This window comes from Macaca mulatta, chromosome 11 (genome assembly GCF_049350105.2).
Source record: "Macaca mulatta isolate MMU2019108-1 chromosome 11, T2T-MMU8v2.0, whole genome shotgun sequence".
NCBI lineage: Eukaryota > Metazoa > Chordata > Mammalia > Primates > Cercopithecidae > Macaca > Macaca mulatta.
This window is the reverse complement of record NC_133416.1, coordinates 77,264,525-77,285,831: the sequence shown is the minus strand read 5'-3', so window position 1 is coordinate 77,285,831 and position 21,307 is coordinate 77,264,525. Positions and strand designations below refer to the sequence as shown.

The following is a 21,307-nucleotide window of genomic DNA, read 5'->3' as shown; positions in this document are numbered from 1 at the left end:
TTCTTATTTAAACTTTCTATAATTTCTACATTTTTACAAAAATATATTTTCTTTTGTAATCAGAAGAACAGCACAATGAGAAGATTCAGGATTGGGGAGTTATGTTATATAAGCGCAGGTCAGAATCTTTTAAACTAGTTAATCATAGTAGTAAGACTAATTGTCATAAATATATTTACCAACTTTAATGTCCTCAGTTTGGCAAATTTGGAGGATAGAAGGTAAGAAGGCAAGTTATGGTAAAAGGTATATGAATTTACATGTTCTTCAATATAGTAAGCCTATTCTGTTAGTAGGTCTTCTGTTCTATTCTGTTGTGATTTAAAGATTGCTACAGATTCCTAAATGCCTCAAAGGATATCCCTCACTGGCTGCATTGGGCCTTAAAATTTTTGTAAGGTAACTCCTTTTTTTTTTTAAAGCTCTATTGTCTCTCTTCCTATGAAGGCTACCTTATTTAATCTAGGAGGGGAGCATCCTTTGACATATAAGCATGGATTACTGTATCAAACTCAGGACATTCTGATGAAGAATATTTTAGTGGTTTGGGTAATGCTCTACAGTTATAAAGCTGACTGTGTAGGGTTAATTCTAGTCAGAATTCTATGGTGAGGTATCCTAGAGGTATCACCTATTCTAGGGTGAGGTACTGGGCACTTTGTGAGGTTGGTAGGTGGGTAGAAGTGAAAGAAAAAAGAAAAAAAAGGAAGGACAATACCAAATGGAGATGCAAGAATCATTCAAAATTATTCATTTGTTCAATGAACCTGTGTTCACAGCTATTAAGCCTGTATTCCTCTTTAAGTATCATTTGTCAGTGGCCAGTGATTTTTGTGGTTCTTGGCTGCTTGTTCCTTCATTTAGATAGACGTCAAAATCCTTGTAAGGTTTAAAGTTCTTTACGTATACAAGATATGTTTATTATTTTGCCCTTCATACCTTCAAATTTCAAAGAGTGACTTCAGTAGTTGAAGAAATTAACCCCCAGTAAAGGGACATGGTAAGTAAACCATCCCCAGGGAAAAAATATATAATAGTTAATCCAGGCCTTCTGGAGACTTTACCTCTTCTTCCTTGGCTTTCATACATGCTGACAACTCTTTAAGATGGAATTTAAAGCCAAATGAGGAAGAAGGCAGAGGTTTGTGGATGCTTTGTGGTAAATAGATCTTTCAAAGGCCCCTAAGTCAATTTGCATTGATAGCCCCTGTTCAGTCTTCTCTTAGGAGACCAGTCCAAAAGACGGTTAAGTTTTAAAAATGCGCTTTTAAGTCAGAACACATATAGATGCAATAAATCCAAATCTAATGCCTTTATTGTACAGGTGAAAAAAATTAAGTCTTGATAACTTGGTTGACTTAACCAAGATTATAACTAGTTAAAAACAGTGTAAGAATTAAAACCCAGGTCTCTTAGCTGATCTAATGGATTTTCCACAATATAAAGTTACCCCAAGTCCAGATATTAGATATACACCTTCAAAGCCCATAAATACATGAAACAAAGCAAGGCAAAAAAACAAGCAAGCAAAGAAAAATCCTAGCAAGTCTCATATAACTACTGGGAGAAAATGTGTAAACATTAGATGGAATTGAATTGCAAGCCATATTGTCTTTTATAAAAAGTAGATTGTGTCAACTATACTAAATAATTTTCCCCCTAAAATTGTTGAACAAAAGAAGGTAATGTAGGTGTTTACTTATTTGGGCCATGAGGCCTTTTTGTTGTTTTGAGACAGAGTCTCGCTCTGTTGCCCAGGCTGGAGTGCAGTGGCATGATCTGAGCTCACTGCAGTTTCCGCCTCCCAGATTCAAGTGATTCTTCTGCCTCAGCCTACTGAGTAGCTGGGACTACAGGTGCACACCACCATGCCTGGCTAATTTTTGTATTTTTAGTAGAGACAGGGTGTCACCATGTTAGCCAGCCCCGTCTCGAACTCCTGACCTCAAGTGATCCGCCCTCCTCAGCCTCACAAAGTGCTGGGATTATAGGCATGAGCCACAGCACCTGGCCCTGAGGCATTTTTTGATATGGGATGATGTGTATCATTTAAAATCTGACTTCAACTGATTTGGGCAGTATATCTTAGCCATAGACAAAGAATGAATCTGTTGTGTGAAGATGCCTGGTTGAGTGTCATAGGAGTTAGGATAAGGTCACATTTACTTTATTGGACGTTTTATTCCATATCTTGACTCAAAGAAGGCAAACAGCAAGATAATGAAATCCATTGGTGACCTAATTTGGGAGGCATTGTCAATGTGAACAAGAACAGAGAAGTAAAATAAATACAAGTTTAGACATATATGCCACGAAGATGCAGTGGGATGTCACTTCAGAAGCAACCTAATAGCTTGGAATGGAAATGGGCGCCCGAAATTCTAGAGATAGAAAATGATAATGACTTTTAAATGGGGGGAGGGAGTTATAATAGTTTGCAAATCCATACAAGATTACAATTTTGAATGGAGGAAAAAAATACCCCAAACAAAAAGAACTGTGTACTTAATACACATTTACATAAATCTTCCATCTCAAAATCAGAATGGAAAGATTTCCATTATTATTTTGGAGATATTAACATTTTGGGTATAAAATTGGAGATAGCATCAAAGTAAACATGTAAAAGGATGAGTTACATATAAAATGACTGTGAGCACAATGTGAAGGTACAGATAGTATCCTCAGGATCTCAGATCTCACATAAAGAAAAAAACTGAAAGGAGGAATTGGAAAAAATTAAAGAAGGAATTGAAAAGAGAGAATAAAAGGAATTGCTTTTTCTGCCCTCTGTTGTCTATTGTGCTTTTCTCTGTTGCTTTATAAAGAAAAAAACAGATTTTTTTTTTCTTAATAAAGCCTTGCTAATATATAGGTTTAGAAAAGAGCAATCAGGCCACAGCAACAACCCATAGCCAGGTAGTTGAGGAGAGACTCTTTCTAAATTTTGTGAGTACTCTTGATGTCCCAGGGGACCAGAGCCAGTGCTGTTCAATTTTTTAAAATCCTCTCACAATTTTGGAATTCATAGGGTTAAAATTCTCGCAAAGTGTCTTTATGAGAATACATAGCAGTCTATTTTCAATTGCATAAGTAATGGCATGATGAAATTCAGCACTGTGATTGCTATAAAATAAGAGAGTCTTTCAGAAATCATATGTCATTGGATAAGAAATGGACCCTTTCTGCACAGCTGGAGGGAGTAATTGAGGTGTCCTTTTCAGCAGATACCTGTATTTCATGGTAGAAGCAATCCATTAAAGATTGAAAGAGATATTTAAATTAAAGGCTAACTTACCCAGAGAAATTAAAGGATCCAAATACACAAACACTCACCAAGTCACCAGTAAGTATGGGGTTAATTTTTCTGCACAAGTTTAGTAGAAATCATCAGTGATGATGAGACATAAAAGGTAACAGAAGCAAAAGGAATAAAGGATACTTTAGCATACTTTTTAGTAAACATCCATCTAGTCTCCAGTTTTAAGGGGATGCTCACAGCTTTACAATGAGGTAGTGAGTATTTATGGGTCAGAATTCCTGGGAACTTAAAAGCAACAACTTTAGATGATCTCCCAGGAGCAGAGTTAGGAATGACCTGGATACAAATTTTCCCCCTTTCTCTGCTAAAAGTCTGGCTGCTTAAAAATCAGCCATCTGGACTGCTTTTCTCTTCCCTAACCGGCACATATGCTGCTTGTGATCATTTTCCTCGGCCAGCAGGCTGTTTTGACAGAGGGCACTGTGTCAGCATTAATTTACCTCACTATATCCTTTTATGAACCAATTCAGGGAATCCTTGACCACATCGTCTTTCCTTTGCCTACTCAGTTCTGCCCATCTGAAATATTTGCTTAAAAATAAACTCAATGAAATGCCACAACTATTCAGATTTATAGAACAACATCATATTTGATATCAGAGAAGTGAAAGAAGCACCACAATGTTTGTGAAGACACAGTGGTGATTATAAGAACTCATTGAATACATGAGATTTAAAGTCAAAATTGGGTGCATTGATTTTATATTCAAAAACTTTCAAATAATTGCTTATGGTTGAGGAAAACCTTTTATCACTTATTAATAACTAATGTCTATGGCATTTAATTATGGGTACCTGCTACATGAGCCAGGCACTATTTATTTCATTTCAGTCCTTGCTAAATGCCAAGTATATCTCTGTCTTAGTTCGTTTTGGCTGTTACATCAAAAATACCATAGACTGGTTAATTTCTGAACAACAGAAATTTATTGCTCACAGTTATGGAAGCTGGGAGGTCCAAGATTAAGGTGCCAATAGATTTATTACCTGGTGAGGGCTCACTCTGTGCTTCAAAGATGGTCTTCTCTGTTAAGTTCTCACATGCAGAAGGGGCAGACAGGTTCCCTCAAGCCTCTTATATGGGCACTAATCCCATTTATAAAGACAGAGCCCTCATGACTTATCACCTCCCAGAGGCCCACTTCTTAATACCGTTGCATTGGAGATTAAGTTTCAACACATGAACCTGGTAGAAGCACAAACATTCAGGCCATAGCATGTGCTTATGCTGGAAGTACAAAGATGAAAGAAACATAACCACTTCCTTCAAGAGGTTTAGTAGGGGGAGAGAAAGATTCATTAAGTAGTTACTTTCAGTAAAAATGTGGTAAGTGTAATAATAAAAGAGGCAAGCATGGAGAAGGCTATGGAAACATAGGAGGGGTTAGAAAAAGTTTTCTGCAGGAAGTGACTTTTGAAACAAGTCTTGAAGAATGATAGAAGGGGAAGCAGCAGCTTCAGTTAGGGCCAAATGCTGAGAAAGTGCTTCAGTGGGAGTATAGAATAGAGTGGGACATGTGGAGTCGGGGGAATGATGGCCAAAGAATGCAGCAGAGCCAGATCATGGAAGGCTTCATATGACATGTTAAAGAGCTTTCCTTAGCAGATATTTGATGGAATCATTTATTTCTAGCAGAAAAATTCTGTGAGAAAAAGTTTGGAAAACATATCAACAATACTTCTTTAATGTAGAGTCTCTTGGAAATTTGAATATGCTAATACATGTTGTGAATCTCCAAAACAGGAATATACTATACAGTTTCTGACCATGAAATACTTATCAGAGATAATCTTTTGGGGCCAGAGTTCTGACAATTACTTTGGGAAGTAGTACACAAATCTCTAGGGAATCATTAAGAGTTTAAATCAAGCTTGTCCAATCCATGGCCTGTGGACCGAATGTGGCCAAGGACAGCTTTGAATGTGGCCCAACACAAATTCTAAAATTGCTTAAAACATTAAGAGAATATTTTGCGATTTTTAAAAGGTCATCAGCTATTGTTAGTGTTAGTGTATTTTATGTGTGGCCCAAGACAATTCTTCTACCAATGTAGCCAAGGGAAGCAAAAAGAATTGTAAAATATTTAGGAGGTTAGATTGACCGAACTTGGTGATTGAATGATGTAGGGAGGTAAGGGGTAGAAAGGATTAAAAGTTTCTAACACAGATGATCAGATGGATGGGGGTGCCAACAATGGAATAATTATAAGAGGTGGAATAGCTTTAGAGAAGATAACAGGAGTTTAGTTTTGGACAGGTCAAGATTGAAGACATGTATGGGATATCTAGTGGAGATTCTAGGAAGCGATTGCATATGTGTGTGAAGTTTCTATTAAATGCCCGGATTTTGGTAGTTAACAGGATATGGATGTAGTTACAATTATGATAATATCAAAAATTACCCAGGAAGAGTGAATAGAATGAAAAGAAGTATGGACCAAGGACAGAAGTGAAGGAATTCCAACAAAAGTATTTACATACATAACAACTTCAAAACCTTGAGTCAACTCAAACCATAAACACACGTTGCTGTTGAAAAAGACACCACCGACACGATATTAGACCTATTTCAGTAATGATTTTTGGATCTATACTAAGTTCATGTGTCTCTCTACTTAGACTTTACATTGGTCTATAGCAAATATTTTAATATGCATTCTCCACTCCCATAACAATTCAATTACCAGAATTTTATTTTTTCTTTAACTTCAAAGTGTTTTTCTTCTTTTAGTTACTCTTTGAAAGCAAAGAGATTTGGCAGTAAATAGAGATTTGAACTGAGGCTGACATTTTTGAACCTCTGATTTTGCAGAATCCTAGTGGTGGCTCCAAAGGTTCTATATAGGAAGGGCTTATGGAAGCAATCTGAAAGGAGGCGCTAAGTCAAGATTTACATAGGAAATGTTTTTACTAAGATTGTGTGTTACTTTAGTAACATTAAGGGTTAATGAAAATTATGCATGAAGTGGAGAGAGCCAAATCTTCTAAGCTGCCTCAGCTTGGCCTCATGACTGCTTTTTAACATGATTAATATTTCCAGCTGCTATTAAAATAAACCCTTTAAGCAGCTAACAATGTGTTAGCAACTAAATTTTGCTAAGCCATATCATAATGCATTTATTAACCTCATTTATATTGGTGATTCAGATACCCACTAGGATTCTATTATTTAGTAGAAATTGCTTTTTAAAAGCAATGTGGTAAAGTTTTAAAATACAATCACCCATGGCAAAATGTAGCTTTACTTAGTATCTACCACTGTTTGTGTCTACCACAATTAACTAAGATTATTTAGTATCTGCCAAAATATAAAAACTTTTGGCTCTCAGTTTTTATATTGTAGATGCTAAAATTTTCATGTGACTGTCTAAATTATTTGTGAAAGGACGTAGAGTGTAAATAAAAATGAGTAAATAAGTATATGCTGCATTATATCTAATCTGAATAATAAATGATGTATCTAGTTCACTTTTGTTTTAAATGGCATATGTTGGTGTTTGTGGTGCAAGTTTAATATTATATGAATGTGAAGAAGTATGAAGAAACACAGAACAAACTTCAAAAAATAAAACCAAGCCATATGCTAAATGCCTGTCAATTAATAGTAATTTAATAAGTTTATATGTCATCGATATGAAGAATTAAAGCTATTAGTTTTTTTGGCACAGAGTTTTCTTCTCAGGAGTAATTTAGGTATTAAAAAATATAACTTGTCATGTAGTTATTACAGCCTTGGAAAAAGCAGAAGCAATAAATCTGGTGCATATGCCCACTCCAAATATAGCATTGGAGAATGCATGTTTGCCTGGAATCTTTGCAAAGGGTAAAATTAAGTTTAAGCTTAATGAAATCAAGGTGGTTTTCAATGCCTAGTTTTCGTGATCAAAACAATGTTCATTGTTATGTTCTGTGCATGGTCAATGCATGGCCTGTTTAACACAAGAGATAAATTAAAAGAATAAAACAATGGTCACAATTACTCTTTCCATAGACTGGCTTCTTTCAAATAATGCCAAATAAACAGTATTTTCTATTAATATTTAAAAATTTAGAGCAGAAATGGTTAGTCACATCTCAAAGGACTTCAAAGCTGGTTCTTTAAAACAATCATTATAAGAAGAAAGATACATAGTAAGAACAGGAAATATGAGGCTTGGAGAAAAGATAGTCTATATATTATCCTTTGTCATGAAATATCTGGGTTTAGGCACTGTAGTCATATGATAAACCTGAGATTTTAGTTAATGGGATAGATGATTATGATTATATTTGCTGGTATTTCTTGGGAAATTTTGCTGGTATTTCTTAGGAATTCCTTAGGAAATTCCCATGAAGTCTGCTCTTATAGATGTATACTGTACCATTTTGTGAGAACCTGTCTCTGCTACAGAGAGATGTCAAGTCCTTGGGTCTGAATTTTCCATTTGAAAAGAAACCCTAAAATGTGTTAACTTAAGAGTTTAAGAATCAGTCTGAGTAAAAGTCTAAGTAGAAGGCTATATAAAATTTCAAGATCCTGAGATATTAGAGATGCCATTTCTTCCCTCTCCTCTTCCCTGTATCATTCCCAAAAGATAAGTAATCCGAAAAGGATGAAGGAAAATATAATTGGGAGTCAAAGAGTAACAAAATAATGTTAATAGAAGAAGAAACAAAAACAAAATTTATTCAGATACATAATTTTATGAGCTTGCATTCTTCAAATATATGACTTTTATCTGTGTCATGAAAATCAGATGACATAAATGACCAAGAAATCTAGGCAGATGATTGTGAAACAATCTTGATGGATTTTCTATGTTTAAAGATGTGGTTTAACATAATAGTATAATTATAGATTCAGTGTTAGTTGATTTTTGGGGGGTAACATTCCTATGCCTGTGTTATTTCTAACCATATTTTCAATTTTAAATAATGGCTGCTATTGGTCATAATGTGACCAACTTTCTATCTTTCATTTAATTGTATATACATATGTAATATCCTTTATTTATGTTATATAAACAGTATATATATTCCTAACTATTGTGTATTTCTATTATAAAAAGGACTCTAACCTACTACGTTTTAAATTGTTAATTAGCCTGATTTTGTACACAAACACAGATTGCTTACTGTTTGAATGTCTACAAATGTTCTTCCATCTCTAATCTATCTCACCCTGCTTTCTGTAGCAATCTCTTCCAGTTGCTATTCTTACTCTATACTATGTCTCCCTGCTAAATTAGATTGCAATGTACTTGCCTAGGAAATCACAAGTTCAAACATAGTACATCTAGATTTGGCAAAAGCTGTGAATAATATTTTCATTTTAAAAATCAAATAGTTTTCAGAGAATCTAAGCAACATTCTCTAGAGTGGACACTCAGTACCTAGGACATGTAATAGATGATCCACTGGTGCTTCTATTTCTATTTCTGTTTTCTTATCCCTTTATAGTTTCCATTTTTGCATGTTTTACAATGTGCATTATATATTCATAAAATGTTACTCTAGTAGAACATATGTACCAATATGTTTGTTTGTTTGTTTTTTACTGCTAGGATGTAAGGTCAAAGAAGATAGGAAATCAGAGGCGTAAAGGTTAAGAACACTTGCTTAGTCATATGATAAACCTAGATTTGATTCTTACCTCTAACACTTACTAGCTTTGTGATCTTAAGCAAGTTACATAAAATCTGTAAGCCTCAATGTTCTTATCTATAAAATGGTAATCACCATATAAACAAGGAGCCTCAATCTCCTTATCTTTTAGATTTGAGGTGTCTTGATTTTTAAATATTATTGTAAAACTCATCCCATTAGAGAAAAATTTTTAATTTTTGTAAAGGGATAAAATAAAATAGTTGACAATCATTTACCTACTCAAAAATTATTGTGCATTGAATTTGGTTTATATATACAAACACATACCTTCACACACACACTTGTAAAAAGCAAAAACTCATTAATAATTACTCATGAAGTCCTGCAAATTATCCTAAAAAACACATCTATTGATAACTTGCTCCAGAATTAGAGAATACAAAACATAATTTTTAAAAATCAGTGAGGAAGTTAACTTTTCTTCTCAGAAATGTGGTCTTATCTCAGAGGGATTTAGAAGACTTTTTTAGTCTGTTATAGCAGAGCAGGATTCCTTTCCCCCTAAACCTTTGATGAACAGCAAAATACATTTTAAAAGTATACATTTTGTTTTGTTTTGTTTTGTTCAGTTTGTGTTTACTCATTGCTGAAACAGTCACTTATTCACAGAAACCTCATAAAACCTGAATAGCGACATGCCTAGATAGTAGTAATGTTATATGCTCACTATGAATTTCTAAAAGGAAAGAATGAAAAGTAAAGACAAAAGAAGACCAAGAGAGTTTATTGCTAGCAGACCTACACTGCAAAAAATACAAAAGGAAGTTCTTCAGGCAGAAGGAAAATGATAACAGATGGAAATTCAGACATTTAAGAAAGAATGAAGAGCTTTTCAAATGGTAAATATGTGGGTAGCTAATTATTTCCTAGAAACTGATATAAAAATAATCATATTTCTCTATGTAGCATTACTTTATAATAATGTATATAAATATCACAAATTTCAGTTGAGACACCAAGATACAACAGAGAGCACATTCCAGAGGATATGATAATCCAGATGCAAATTTTCAAAGGAAATAGTCAAGAATATGTTAGATGACTCATCCTTATTAAGAGCATAAAAAGGCCAGGAGCAGCGGCTCGTGCCTATAATCCCAGCACTTTGGGAGGCCAAGGTAGGAAGATTACTTGAGGCTAGGAGTTAGATAGCAGCTTGAGCAATAGTGAGATTTGTCTCTAAAAAGAATCTGGAAAACAATAAAGTTAGTTGGGCATGCTCGTGTGTGCCTGTAGTCACTGTAGTGAACTGTGACTGCACCACACTGCACTCCAGCCTGGGCAACAGAGTGAGACCCTGTCTCTGGGAAGAAGAAAAAAAAAGCACAAAATATTTGGCTTTTTGGAAGGTTGAAGAGATTTTTGAGGATGATTAATTTAGAGAGCTATGCTATACCGTAATTACCAACCTTCACCACCCAAATGGATTGGGGAACCTGGTACTCAATTCCGGTGACAGGGGTTTCCATAAGACCACTTATATAGCTTGATATGTGTTAACCATGGTTGAAGGGCATTAGTGGATTTTATTTATTAAGTCAGGTTTATTGAGGTATAATATACACACAGTAAAATTAACCTTTTAAGTTAGTATGAGTTTTGACAAATGTATGCAGTCATGTAAAAAATACCACATCATTACAAAAAAGTTATCTGGTGCCACTTTGAAGTTAATACCCTTCTCATACTCCCAGATGCTAACCAACACTCGTTTGATTTTTGCCCATTTAGTTTTGTCTTTTTCAGAATGTCATATGAATGAAATCGTATAATATGTAGCTTTTTTCTTTTTTTCTTTTTTTTTTTTTCAGATGGAGTCTTGCTCTGTCACCAGGCTGGAGTGCAGTGGTGTGGTCTTGGCTCACTGCAGCCTCTGCCTCCTGGGTTCAAGTGATTCTCCTGCCTCAGCCTCCCAAGTAGCTGGGATTACAGACATGCGCTACCATGCCCGGCTAATTTTTGTATTTTTGGTAGAGATGGGGTTTTACCATGTTGGCCAGGCTGGTCTTGAACTCCTGACCTTGTGATCCGCCTGCCTCGGCCTCCCAAAGTGCTGGGATTACAGGCGTGAGCCACCGCACCCGGCAATATGTAGCTTTCTGTGTCTTCCTTCTTTCAATTAACATATTGCTTTTGAGACTCATTCATGTTGTTGCATGCATCAGTAATTTTATGGATGTATGACAATTTATCCATTCACCAGTTGATGAATTTTTGGATTTCTCCCAGTTTTTGGTAATTATGAATAAAGCTGTTTTAAGCATTTGTAAATAGGTCTTCACGTGAACATGTCTTCAACTTCTCTTGGGCTAGGAGTGGCATTTATGGGTCAATATGTTAAGTATATGTTTAACTTTATTGGATTGCTGTTTGACTCTACTTAGGAAATCTTTGAGATGGGTTGACAAACAACATGAGCAGCAAAATGAAGGAGAGTTCTCTGCCCTCCCAATGTATGTGTGATCAGGAATACAGGAGTGTTTACTGTAGACCAGATAGCCTTTTATCAGTTATATACTGCTGCTGAAAAAAAAACAAAAAAACGCCAAAAAACCCCCAAAAAACAAAGAAAAACTACCACAAAATATAGAAGGTTAAAATAAAAGCAATAATTTATATGCTTACAATTTTGCAATTTGGGGTAGGATCAGGGCTGGCTTGTCTCTGCGGTGTTGGCTGGGATCTCTCTTCTCTGTGTTCCTGGGGTATCTAAAATGCCCACTCCATACCTGGTCCCTCAGCTGGCATGGCTGGAACACCTGGGATCTGGCTGAGCCTCTCTCTCCAGCAGGGTAGTTGGACTAATAAGCATGATGACTCAGAACTCCAAAGGGGCAAAAATGGAAGCTACAAGATCTCTTAAGATGTAGACCTGGAAGTCACAAAGCATAGCTTTTGCTGCATTTTATTGGGATGGTCCCAGTTTCAAAAGAAAGGAAAATAGACTTCATCTCCTTATGGGAAAAGTGGAAACCACATTACAAAAGAGCAAGGGGATGAGGAGAGAGTGTTATGGCTAGCTTTAGAGGCAATCTGTCTCAGTTTGTATTGCATTTGTATTAGATTCTGTTCAATGGTGCTGCTTAGAAGGGTGATGGGACCTCAGAAGGAAGGAAGTGGAGGTGAGCTGAAAGATTCTAGAAGAATTATCTGCCAGAATAAAATCCATTCAGCGAGATCAAGACAATGGAAGTTGAGAGGCCCTCAACAGAGATTTCCAAAGAGCCAATAAAAATGGCCCATGGGGGGATAAAAATGTCAAATTATATGTTTTCCAGTCCCAGAGAGCACAGAGTCACCTTACAACAATAACAGTCATGTAAAAACTTTCTCATCCTTTTATTTCTTCTCCCCTCCCCATCCCAATTTTCACTCTGGTGGAAACAGAAAATAAAAAATCGTAGTTAATAAATTAGGGGAAACAGAGCAGGGACAGGAAGGAGGACTGCACTCACTTCCAACTTGCCTGTGTCCAGCTTCTGCTGGCCCATGTTGCAAAAGGCAGGAAGACTTTAACATTAAAACAATTTTGGAGTTTTGATCATTATATTGTACACTTATAATTACTATACTCAGACTGTATTTGTTACTTAACATGATCATAGGACTTTACCCAAGAGTGGCCAGAAAAAATACGGGGTTTACCTGAGTTTTAATCCAAGGGTAGGAGAAAGATTATCCATATCAAAGAGCTTAAGTAAAATTGTGGGAAACAAAAATAATTGTTTAAAATACCAGTTATGTAGTTAGGTCTATGATAGGTAAGTTTTCATGACAGTTAAGAAGAAAGAGTAAATAATTCCATGTAACCAATGTTTGTTACCACATATGGTATGTTCCATCACTTACCAGCTGTGTAGTCTTGATCAAGTCAGTTAATCCCTCTGTCCCTCATATTTTTGATGTGTAAAATGAAATAAATAATAGTAATCTTTTTGGGTAATTGTGAGAATTAGATAAAATCTAGATTAAGTGCCTAACAGTGTCTAGCAAATAGCTGTTCAACAAATGATAGTTATCATCATCATCATCTGCCTTAAGTTGTTTTACTGAATTAAAAATTTTTTGCAAGAAATTGTCCTACTTTTTATTTTCTTTTAGGAAATAGTATTTTAATAAATGCAATAATATCCTTAAAATGATTAACATAATCACTGGAACATGGTAGGTGTTCAGTAAATTGTGGTGGTGGTTATAATTATAGTTGCTTGAATATAGGCCCTTTCACCTCCCTCTCTTTCCATTATATACTAGCTATACCATTTCTAGTACTCTAATCTCTTTGAATCTCAGTTCCTTCATTTGTAAAATAATGCTTTTACTTACTTTACCTATCTCACACGGTTGTTATGAAGAATAAAATTCAGTCTTTGAAAGTATTTATAAATGCTATACACCTATGAGTTAGCATTATTTTCATTCATTGAGGTTACCTTTAAAATATTATTTATAAATCTCTTTCAAAATTATTTTGAGTGACGCTCAAAGATTTTCTATAAAGAAACAAAGCTGATACCTCTATTTACAAACTGCTTTCTAAAAGTAAGTGTAGTGTTCACTTCAGTAGCACATTTACTAAAAGGTAAGTGTGTATTTTCTAGTCTTTATGCATAGATGCTGTGATTTCACGGCAGTTGCAAGATCCTACTAGACCACCAATCTTTCTTCTTCCTGCTGAGCTTCTCTCCTACCTCACCTGAAATTTATCAATTAGTGTTTCTAGTTGAGTAGACTAGAAGGGTTTAACTTCTGATAACATGTTCTTATTTTACTTAGAAAAATAAGGCAAACTTAGGCGTTGAGAGAAGGGACTGTCTCCTTCAACTTCTCTGTTGGCACAAATTAATTGATTAGATTAGTCTCAGTGTTAGCTAAGAATATCCATTCTAAAAGTGTGAGATCAAAAGTTGAGCTCATTTCAGTGGAGGAGCAAAACATGGTCACAACTACCTAAGAATAAAGAGCTCAACAAGCTTTCATTTATTTCCAACAGAAGGTGACTGCTTCCCCAAGATGCCTCTCACCAGATGGTGAATTCTCAGTTCATTTTTAACTACCTGAAAAATCATGGCACATGGCTCTGACCTCATTTCATTTTAGAATTCACCTTTTATTTTAGCTTATGATTTCCATCTGAGCAAAAAAGTTCCTTAAAAGGCAGGAGGTCAAAGTCATGGACAAACACACATGTGCATGAATATGTTTATTTTAATAAATAACTTACTCTTGATAATCCATCTGTAATTATGAGCAACTAATTTTTGTTGTGTCAGACCAGTTTTCCTTCTCTACCTACGTAACATCAGTTATCTTTTATTGACTCAAAAAACGATAACTGATTTTAAATTATTCTAAGGAAAACATAATTCTAAAGACAAATTGGAAGTTCTCTCTACATGGTGCATTTTAAAGTCAATATAAAATCCCATGGATTATTTATATCAATCCTCATTCCCCAAATCTCTTTGTTAGTACTCATGATTGAGATTTTTTTTTTTTTTTTTGAGACGAGTCTTGCTCTGCCGCCGGAGCTGCAGTGCAGTGCTGGGTTCTCGGCTCACTGCAAGCTCCGCCTCCCGGGTTCACGCCATTCTCCTGCCTCAGCCTTCCCAGTAGCTGGGACTACAGGCGCCCACCACCTCGCCGGGCTAATTTTTTGTATCTTTAGTAGAGACGGGGTTTCACCGTGTTAGCCAGGATGGTCTGGATCTCCTGACCTTGTGATCCGCCTGCCTCGGCGTCCCACAGTGCTGGGATTACAAGGGTGAGCCACCGCGCCCGGCCTCATGATTGAGAATTTATAGCACAATTATTCTAGGCCTCCAGGAAAATCAGGGTAAGACCTGTCAGTAATGAGGAGTCACCAGGGAGTTTAGCCACCAATCCAATTACAGCAGATCCTTGAATAACCTCATTTTCTTCAACATGGTTTCATTATAACATTGATGAGAGAAAAAAAATTGTTTCCAGCCAAGGCCACTCACTGTCTGTGTGGAGTTTGTAAGTTCTCGCCATGTCTTCATGAGTTTTCTCTGGGTAACCTGGCTTCCTCCCACATCCCAAAGATGCATACATTAGGTGAATTAGAGTGTCTAAATGGTCCTAGTATGGGTGGGTTTGGATGTCAGTGTGTGTATGAGTATACCCAGTGATGAAAAGGCATCCTGTCCAGGCTGGTTCCTGCCTTGTGCCCTGAGCTGCCAAAATAGGCTCCAGCCATCTGAGCTGGAATAATTGGGTAAGTAATTATCTTACTTGTTTTTATTAATCATTTAAAAATTTATACATAGCTCATATTTATTTTAATGTTTAATATTAGAACGGTTTTGGTTTTTATTTAGAAGTTTGGTGATATTTTTGTGACCAAAATATGCTATAGGAACTTAACTCTCACATCAATTAACTTATGGTAAAATTGGTTTCGTTATCTGTTGTTTTGCTTAAAGTTACAGTTTCCAAAAATCTATCGACAATGTTAGCTGAGAACTTTCTGTACTTTCATATGCCTGAAATTTTATGACCACACACTGCCCCTTTAAAGTTAGTTAGAGGTGGACATCTTGCAAAAGGGTACTCCTTGTAGATAGACGTATGAGGCCAGTAGAAGGGTCAGAATCTGCTCATTATCACTATTGAGAAAATAAATTACAATAACCCAAGGGTGGACTATTTTGTCCTCTTCCTGGGTGCAATTTGGCAAATGATGTTTTAGAGAAATCAAGTATAAATTAATCTCAACTGTTTTCATCTTTGTTTTCCAGGGTGATTTGATTATTGTACTGAGTAAAACAAATAGGCACTGGGGAAAAGTGGTATGTATATCTGAAAAAGATACTTAAAAATAATAAAATTATTTATAATATAGTTTTCTAAATAATAATAATTACTCTTGGTATCACATGGAGTATTTTTGTTGCTGCACACTTTTATAGCATAGAGCATTATAGCAATTATCCATAAAAATGTGAAGATGAAAAGAACATTTGAGAATAGCTAGTCCAACATCATAATTTTACACATGAGGAAACTGAAGCCCAGATAGATTTGGTGACTTTCCCAAGGATACAGAGCTGGCTTGTGGCAGAGGATCATATCAGACATAATCCCATGTCCTTCAGCTCTTCGTCTGACAGTCTTTCCACTCCCATGCAGACTATACAGATAATTACTTTAATGTTAAAAATTGGATTATGCACATACTTAAAATTGTGCTTAAAAAGTAGTTCTCTAGCTTGGCCACACATGGAAATCACCTAGAGAGCTATTAAAACCACCAACACCAGGTTGCACCTCAGATGGATTACATCACAACATCTGGGGATGGTATCTAGGCATCAGTAGTTTTCCAAGATCCCCAGGTGATTCCAACGAGCACCCAAGTTTGAGAACGACTCTACTAAAATAATTGTAATGAAAAAACAGGTGTCTTCTGTTCCACTGTTTCTAACTCCTTAATTCTACTTTCCATGACAGTTTTTCTCAAAGTTTGGACCTAAGAGCAGTAGCATTGGCATCACCAGTGAGCCTTTATTTATTTATTTATTTTTTGAGATGAGGTCTCACTCTGTCACCCAGGTTGGAGTGCAGTGGCATGATCTTAGCTCTCTGCAAACTCTGCCTCCCAGGCTCAAACGATCCTCCCACCTCAGCTCCCCATTAGCTGGGACCACAGGTGTGCACCACTATGCCTGGCTAATTTTTGTATTTTCTGTAGAGAGAGGGTTTCACCATGTTGCCCAGGCTAGGAATGAGCTTTTTAGAAATGTACATTCATGGAGCCTACTCCAACCTATTGAACCAGAATCTCTGAGGTTCCACAAAGCTGGAGGCATCACACTACCTGACTTCAAACTATACTACAAGGCTACAGTAACCAAAACAGCATGGTACTGGTGCCAAAACAGAGATATGGACCAATGGAACAGAACAGAGGCCTCAGAAATAACACCACACATCTACAACCATCTGATCTTTGACAAACCTGACAAAAACAAGAAATGGGGAAAGGATTCCATATTTAATAAATGGTGCTGGGAAAACTGGCTAGCCATATGTAGAAAGCTGAAACTGAATCCCTTCCTTACACCTTATACAAAAATTAATTCAAGATGGATTAAAGACTTAAATGTTAGACCTAAAACCATGAAAACTCTAGAAGAAAACCTAGGCAATACCATTCAGGATATAAGCATGGGCAAGGACTTCATGACTAAAACACCAAAAGCAATGACAACAAAAGCCAAAATAGACAAATGGGATCTAATTAATCTAAAGAGCTTCTGCACAGCAAAATAAACTGCCAACAGAGTGAACAGGAAACCTACAGAATGGGAGAAAATTTTGCAATCTACCCATCTGACAAAGGGCTAATATCCAGAATCTACAAAGAACTTAAACAAATTTACAAGAAAAAAACAAACAACTCCGTCAAAAAGTGGGCAAAGGATATGAACAGGCACTTCTCAATAGAAGACATTTATGCAGCCAACAGACACACGAAAAAAATGCTCATCATCACTGGTCATCAGAGAAATGCAAATCAAAACCACAATGAGATACCATCTCACACCAGTTAGAATGGCAATCATTAAAAAGTCAGGAAACGACAGATGCTGGAAACGATGTGGAGAAATAGAAACACTTTTACACTGTTGGTGGGAGTGTAAATTAGTTCAACCATTGTGAAAGACGGTGTGGCGATTCCTCAAGGATCTAGAACTAGAAATATCATTTGACCCAGCAATCCCATTACTGGGTATATACCCAAAGGATTTTAAATCATGCCACTATAAAGACACATGCACACGTATGTTTACTGAGGCAGTGTTCACAATAGCAAAGACTTGGAAGCAACCCAGATGTCCATCAGTGATAGACTTGATTAAGAAAATGTGGCACATATACACCATGGAATACTATGCAGCCATAAAAAAGGATGAGTTCATGTCCTTTGTAGGGATATGGATGAAGCTGGAAACCATTATTCTGAGCAAACTATCACAAGGACAGAAAAGCAAACACTGCAAGTTCTCACTCATAGGTGGGAATTGAACAATGAGAACCCTTGGACACAAGAAGGGGAACATCACACACCGGGGCCTGTTACAGGGTGGGAGGAGAGGGGGGATAGCATTAGGATAAATACCTAATGTAAATGACAAGTTAGTGGGTGCAGCAAACCAACATGGCACATGTATACCTGTGTAACAAACCTGCTTGTTGTGAACATGTACCCTAGAACTTAAAGTATAATTTAAAAAATACAAAATTAAAAACAAACAATCTCTGAGGTTCCAGTTAACTGTAATTATTCATGTTAAAATTAGCCTTACCCTATGAGGTATCATTTTTCACTATTTTTAGCAGTATCCTCTATATTTACCTCCATGTCTGAATAATATGTTCATAATCCTATTTCTTGATCTGACAATTTTATACTTTATCTATTGACTTCCTGTTATAGCAAATAAGGATTTATTTAGTTTTTTGTACTTTTCCCCCTCCTCTCATCCTACCAGTAGAGTTATATCACAATATTTTGCTAAATCAATTACTCTGTTTATATTATTAATACTATGAAAATATTGTTCCCTGCAAAGCTAAATAAACCTATGCTTTTATACCTTTTATTATATACTTATTTTTTTCCTAAGATTAATAATTGCCTGGTTTGTTTATTGGTTCATTTTCTATGTATCTACTCTTAATTTTTAAATATGCTCCACTAAATCTGTTATATGCCCACTAATATAATTTTCAAGTATTCAAAACAGAGATATTTTGCCCATCTCATTTGGAAATCTGTGCCCTCACCTCTTCATCCATTTGCTGTGATTTGAACTGGTTATTTTCTGAAGTCAGCTATGCAGTTGACATTCTGGATCTTGCCCTTGACCTTTCTTCTCACACTATATCCAGGCAAATATGCTGCCTTTACCTTCAAAATGTATTTGGAGTCTGAGTCTGATCCCATCTTTTTTTTTTGAGATGGAGTCTCACTCTGTTGCCCAGGCTGGAATGCAGTGGTGCGATCTCGGCTCACTGCAACCTCTGCCTCCCAGGTTCAAGTGATTCTCCTGCCTCAGCCTCCCGAGTAGCTGGGATTACAGGAATGCACCACCACGCCCGGCTAATTTTTGTATTTTTAGTCAAGATGGGGTTTCCGCATTTTGGTCAGGCTGGTCTCGAACTCCTCACCTCAGGTGATCCACCTGCTTGGGCCTCCCAAAGTGCTGGGATTACAGGTGTGAGCCACCACGCCCAGCCTTATCCCATCTCTTGACCTCCTCTGCTACCATCCTGCCCAAGCCACCATCATCTCTCTTAAACACTGAAGTAGCCTGCTTAACTCTTCCACCCATTCACCCTTTCAGCTAAAAATGTAGCACAGATCATATCTCATATATTTATTAGTTAAGTGCAAGTAACAAAAGGAACCATATGCCATTTGGGAAATGTTTGTTTCTTTTTCTAAGTGTATATGTAGTGGAAAGGTTTCGGGCGGCAGTTGGTGGTGGTGGTGAACAGATTATGGGTATGGGAATTCTATATACATTCTCACTGATTGCCCTGTAGCAGACCAATGTTATTGAAAACATAGAAAATTTTTTTTAACATTTCCGCAATAAGTACTTACTATGCACTGTGAGGTTAAAGTAGAAGAAGATTCTTGCCTGTGAAAATTTACAAATTTCTGTAGGAGATAAAACATGTACATATACCACACTGAAAGAACAAAACAATATTTGATTATATGTAGAAACTAGTATTATAGACTCCTTAGAAATTCAGAGAGAGAATGCAGCATTTTGGCTGATTAATAATATACTAAAAGCAGGATTTGAGTTTGAATTTAAAATATGGGTGATATTAATATTTTACTTCCAGTGACTGCAAGGAGAATTTTAGGCTGAGATAATGATGATGAGATTAAAGGTATGCAATAGGAAGTTTTATTAAGGTTCTCCAGATAAATGAAAAACAATAAGATAGAAAGGTAAATATTAATAGATTAGAGAAGAGAGTTATTATGGGAATTGGCTCACATTGCTTTGGAGACTGAGAAATTCCATGATATGCCATCTACAAGCTGGAGAGCCAGGGGAGCTGGCAGCATGGCTCAGTCCAAGTCCAAAGTCCTGAGAACTTGAGGGAGTAAAGGGATGCTGGGTTAAGTCCCAGTATCCAAAGATCAGAGAACCTGAGGTTTTGATGTGCCAGGGCAGGAGAAGATGAGTGTTTCAGCTCCAGAAGAGTGAGCAGATTCAGCTTTATCCTGCCCTTTTGTTTTATCCAGACCCTAAGCCAATTGGATGGTGCTCGTCCACAGGGGAGGGTGGATCTTCCTTACTCAGTCCACTGATTCAAATGCCAATCTCTTCCAGAAACAGCTGCACAGACATACTTAGGAATAATGCTTTACCAGTTATTACTAGCTGGGTATTCCTTAACTCAGTCAAGTTGGCATCCAAAATTAACCATCACAGAAATATATACCCAATTTAAAGAGAATGTGGACCAGGACAATTTGATATGTAAGATTTGTGCCAAGGAGTAGCTGAAAATAAGATGAAATGGATAGATAGGTTTTTATTATTGTTCAGTATCTAGTGGATCAGTTCCACTTATCTTATTGATTTAATTAACCTTTGATATATCATGGGCAATTATAATAGTTCTCAGCTAACCCAAGAAAATAGATTTATTATTATCTCCTTTTTATAGATGAGGAAACTTGAGGCCTAAGGAGGTTAAATAATTTGCCTAAGGTCAAAAGACTAAGAATGTGGTGTAGTTAATATTTGAACCTATGCAATCTCATTTCTGAGCCTATGCTCTTAAACACTGCCTTTACTGGCTTTCCTTGTCTATCAAATATGTTACAAATATCTTTTCAATTTCTCATTCATAATTTTAATTTTGTATGTGCTCTTTCTTACTGGATGATATTTAAAATTTTATGAAGAGGCCAGGTGCAGTGGCTCATGCCTATAATACCAGAACTTTGAGAGACCGAGGCAGGAGGATCACTTAAGCCCAGGAGTTCAATGTTGCAGTGATTCATTGGGGCCTGTCGGGTGGGGTGGGGTAGGGGGAGAGAGGATCAGGAAAAATAGCTAATGCATGCTGGGCTTAATACCTAGGCAATGGGTTGACAGGTACAGCAAACCACAATGGCACACATTTACCTACATAACAAACCTGCACATCCTGCACATGTATCCTGGAACTTAAAATAAAACAAACAAAAGTTGCAGTGATCTATGATTGTGCCACTGCACTCAAGCCTAGGCAACAGAGCAAGACTCTGTCTCTAAAATAAATTAAATTAAAATTTTA

At 36.4% G+C, this 21,307-nt stretch overlaps 1 protein-coding gene across 3 annotated transcripts in view; it reads left to right on the top strand.

Moving 5' to 3' along the window:
- LOC144332960 (uncharacterized) overlaps positions 1-21,307 on the top strand; it is a 130,428-nt gene that overhangs the window by 39,217 nt on the left and 69,904 nt on the right. The window contains exon 3 of one of the 3 annotated variants that reach the window (XM_077954724.1): positions 10,780-10,798. The exons of the other annotated variants lie outside the window; for them this stretch is intronic. Within the exon in view, the coding sequence (XP_077810850.1) occupies position 10,780 (1 nt within the window). The 3' untranslated portion in view covers positions 10,781-10,798. Of the gene's footprint in view, positions 1-10,779; positions 10,799-21,307 lie in introns of those variants that run through there. 3 annotated transcript variants of the gene reach the window in all.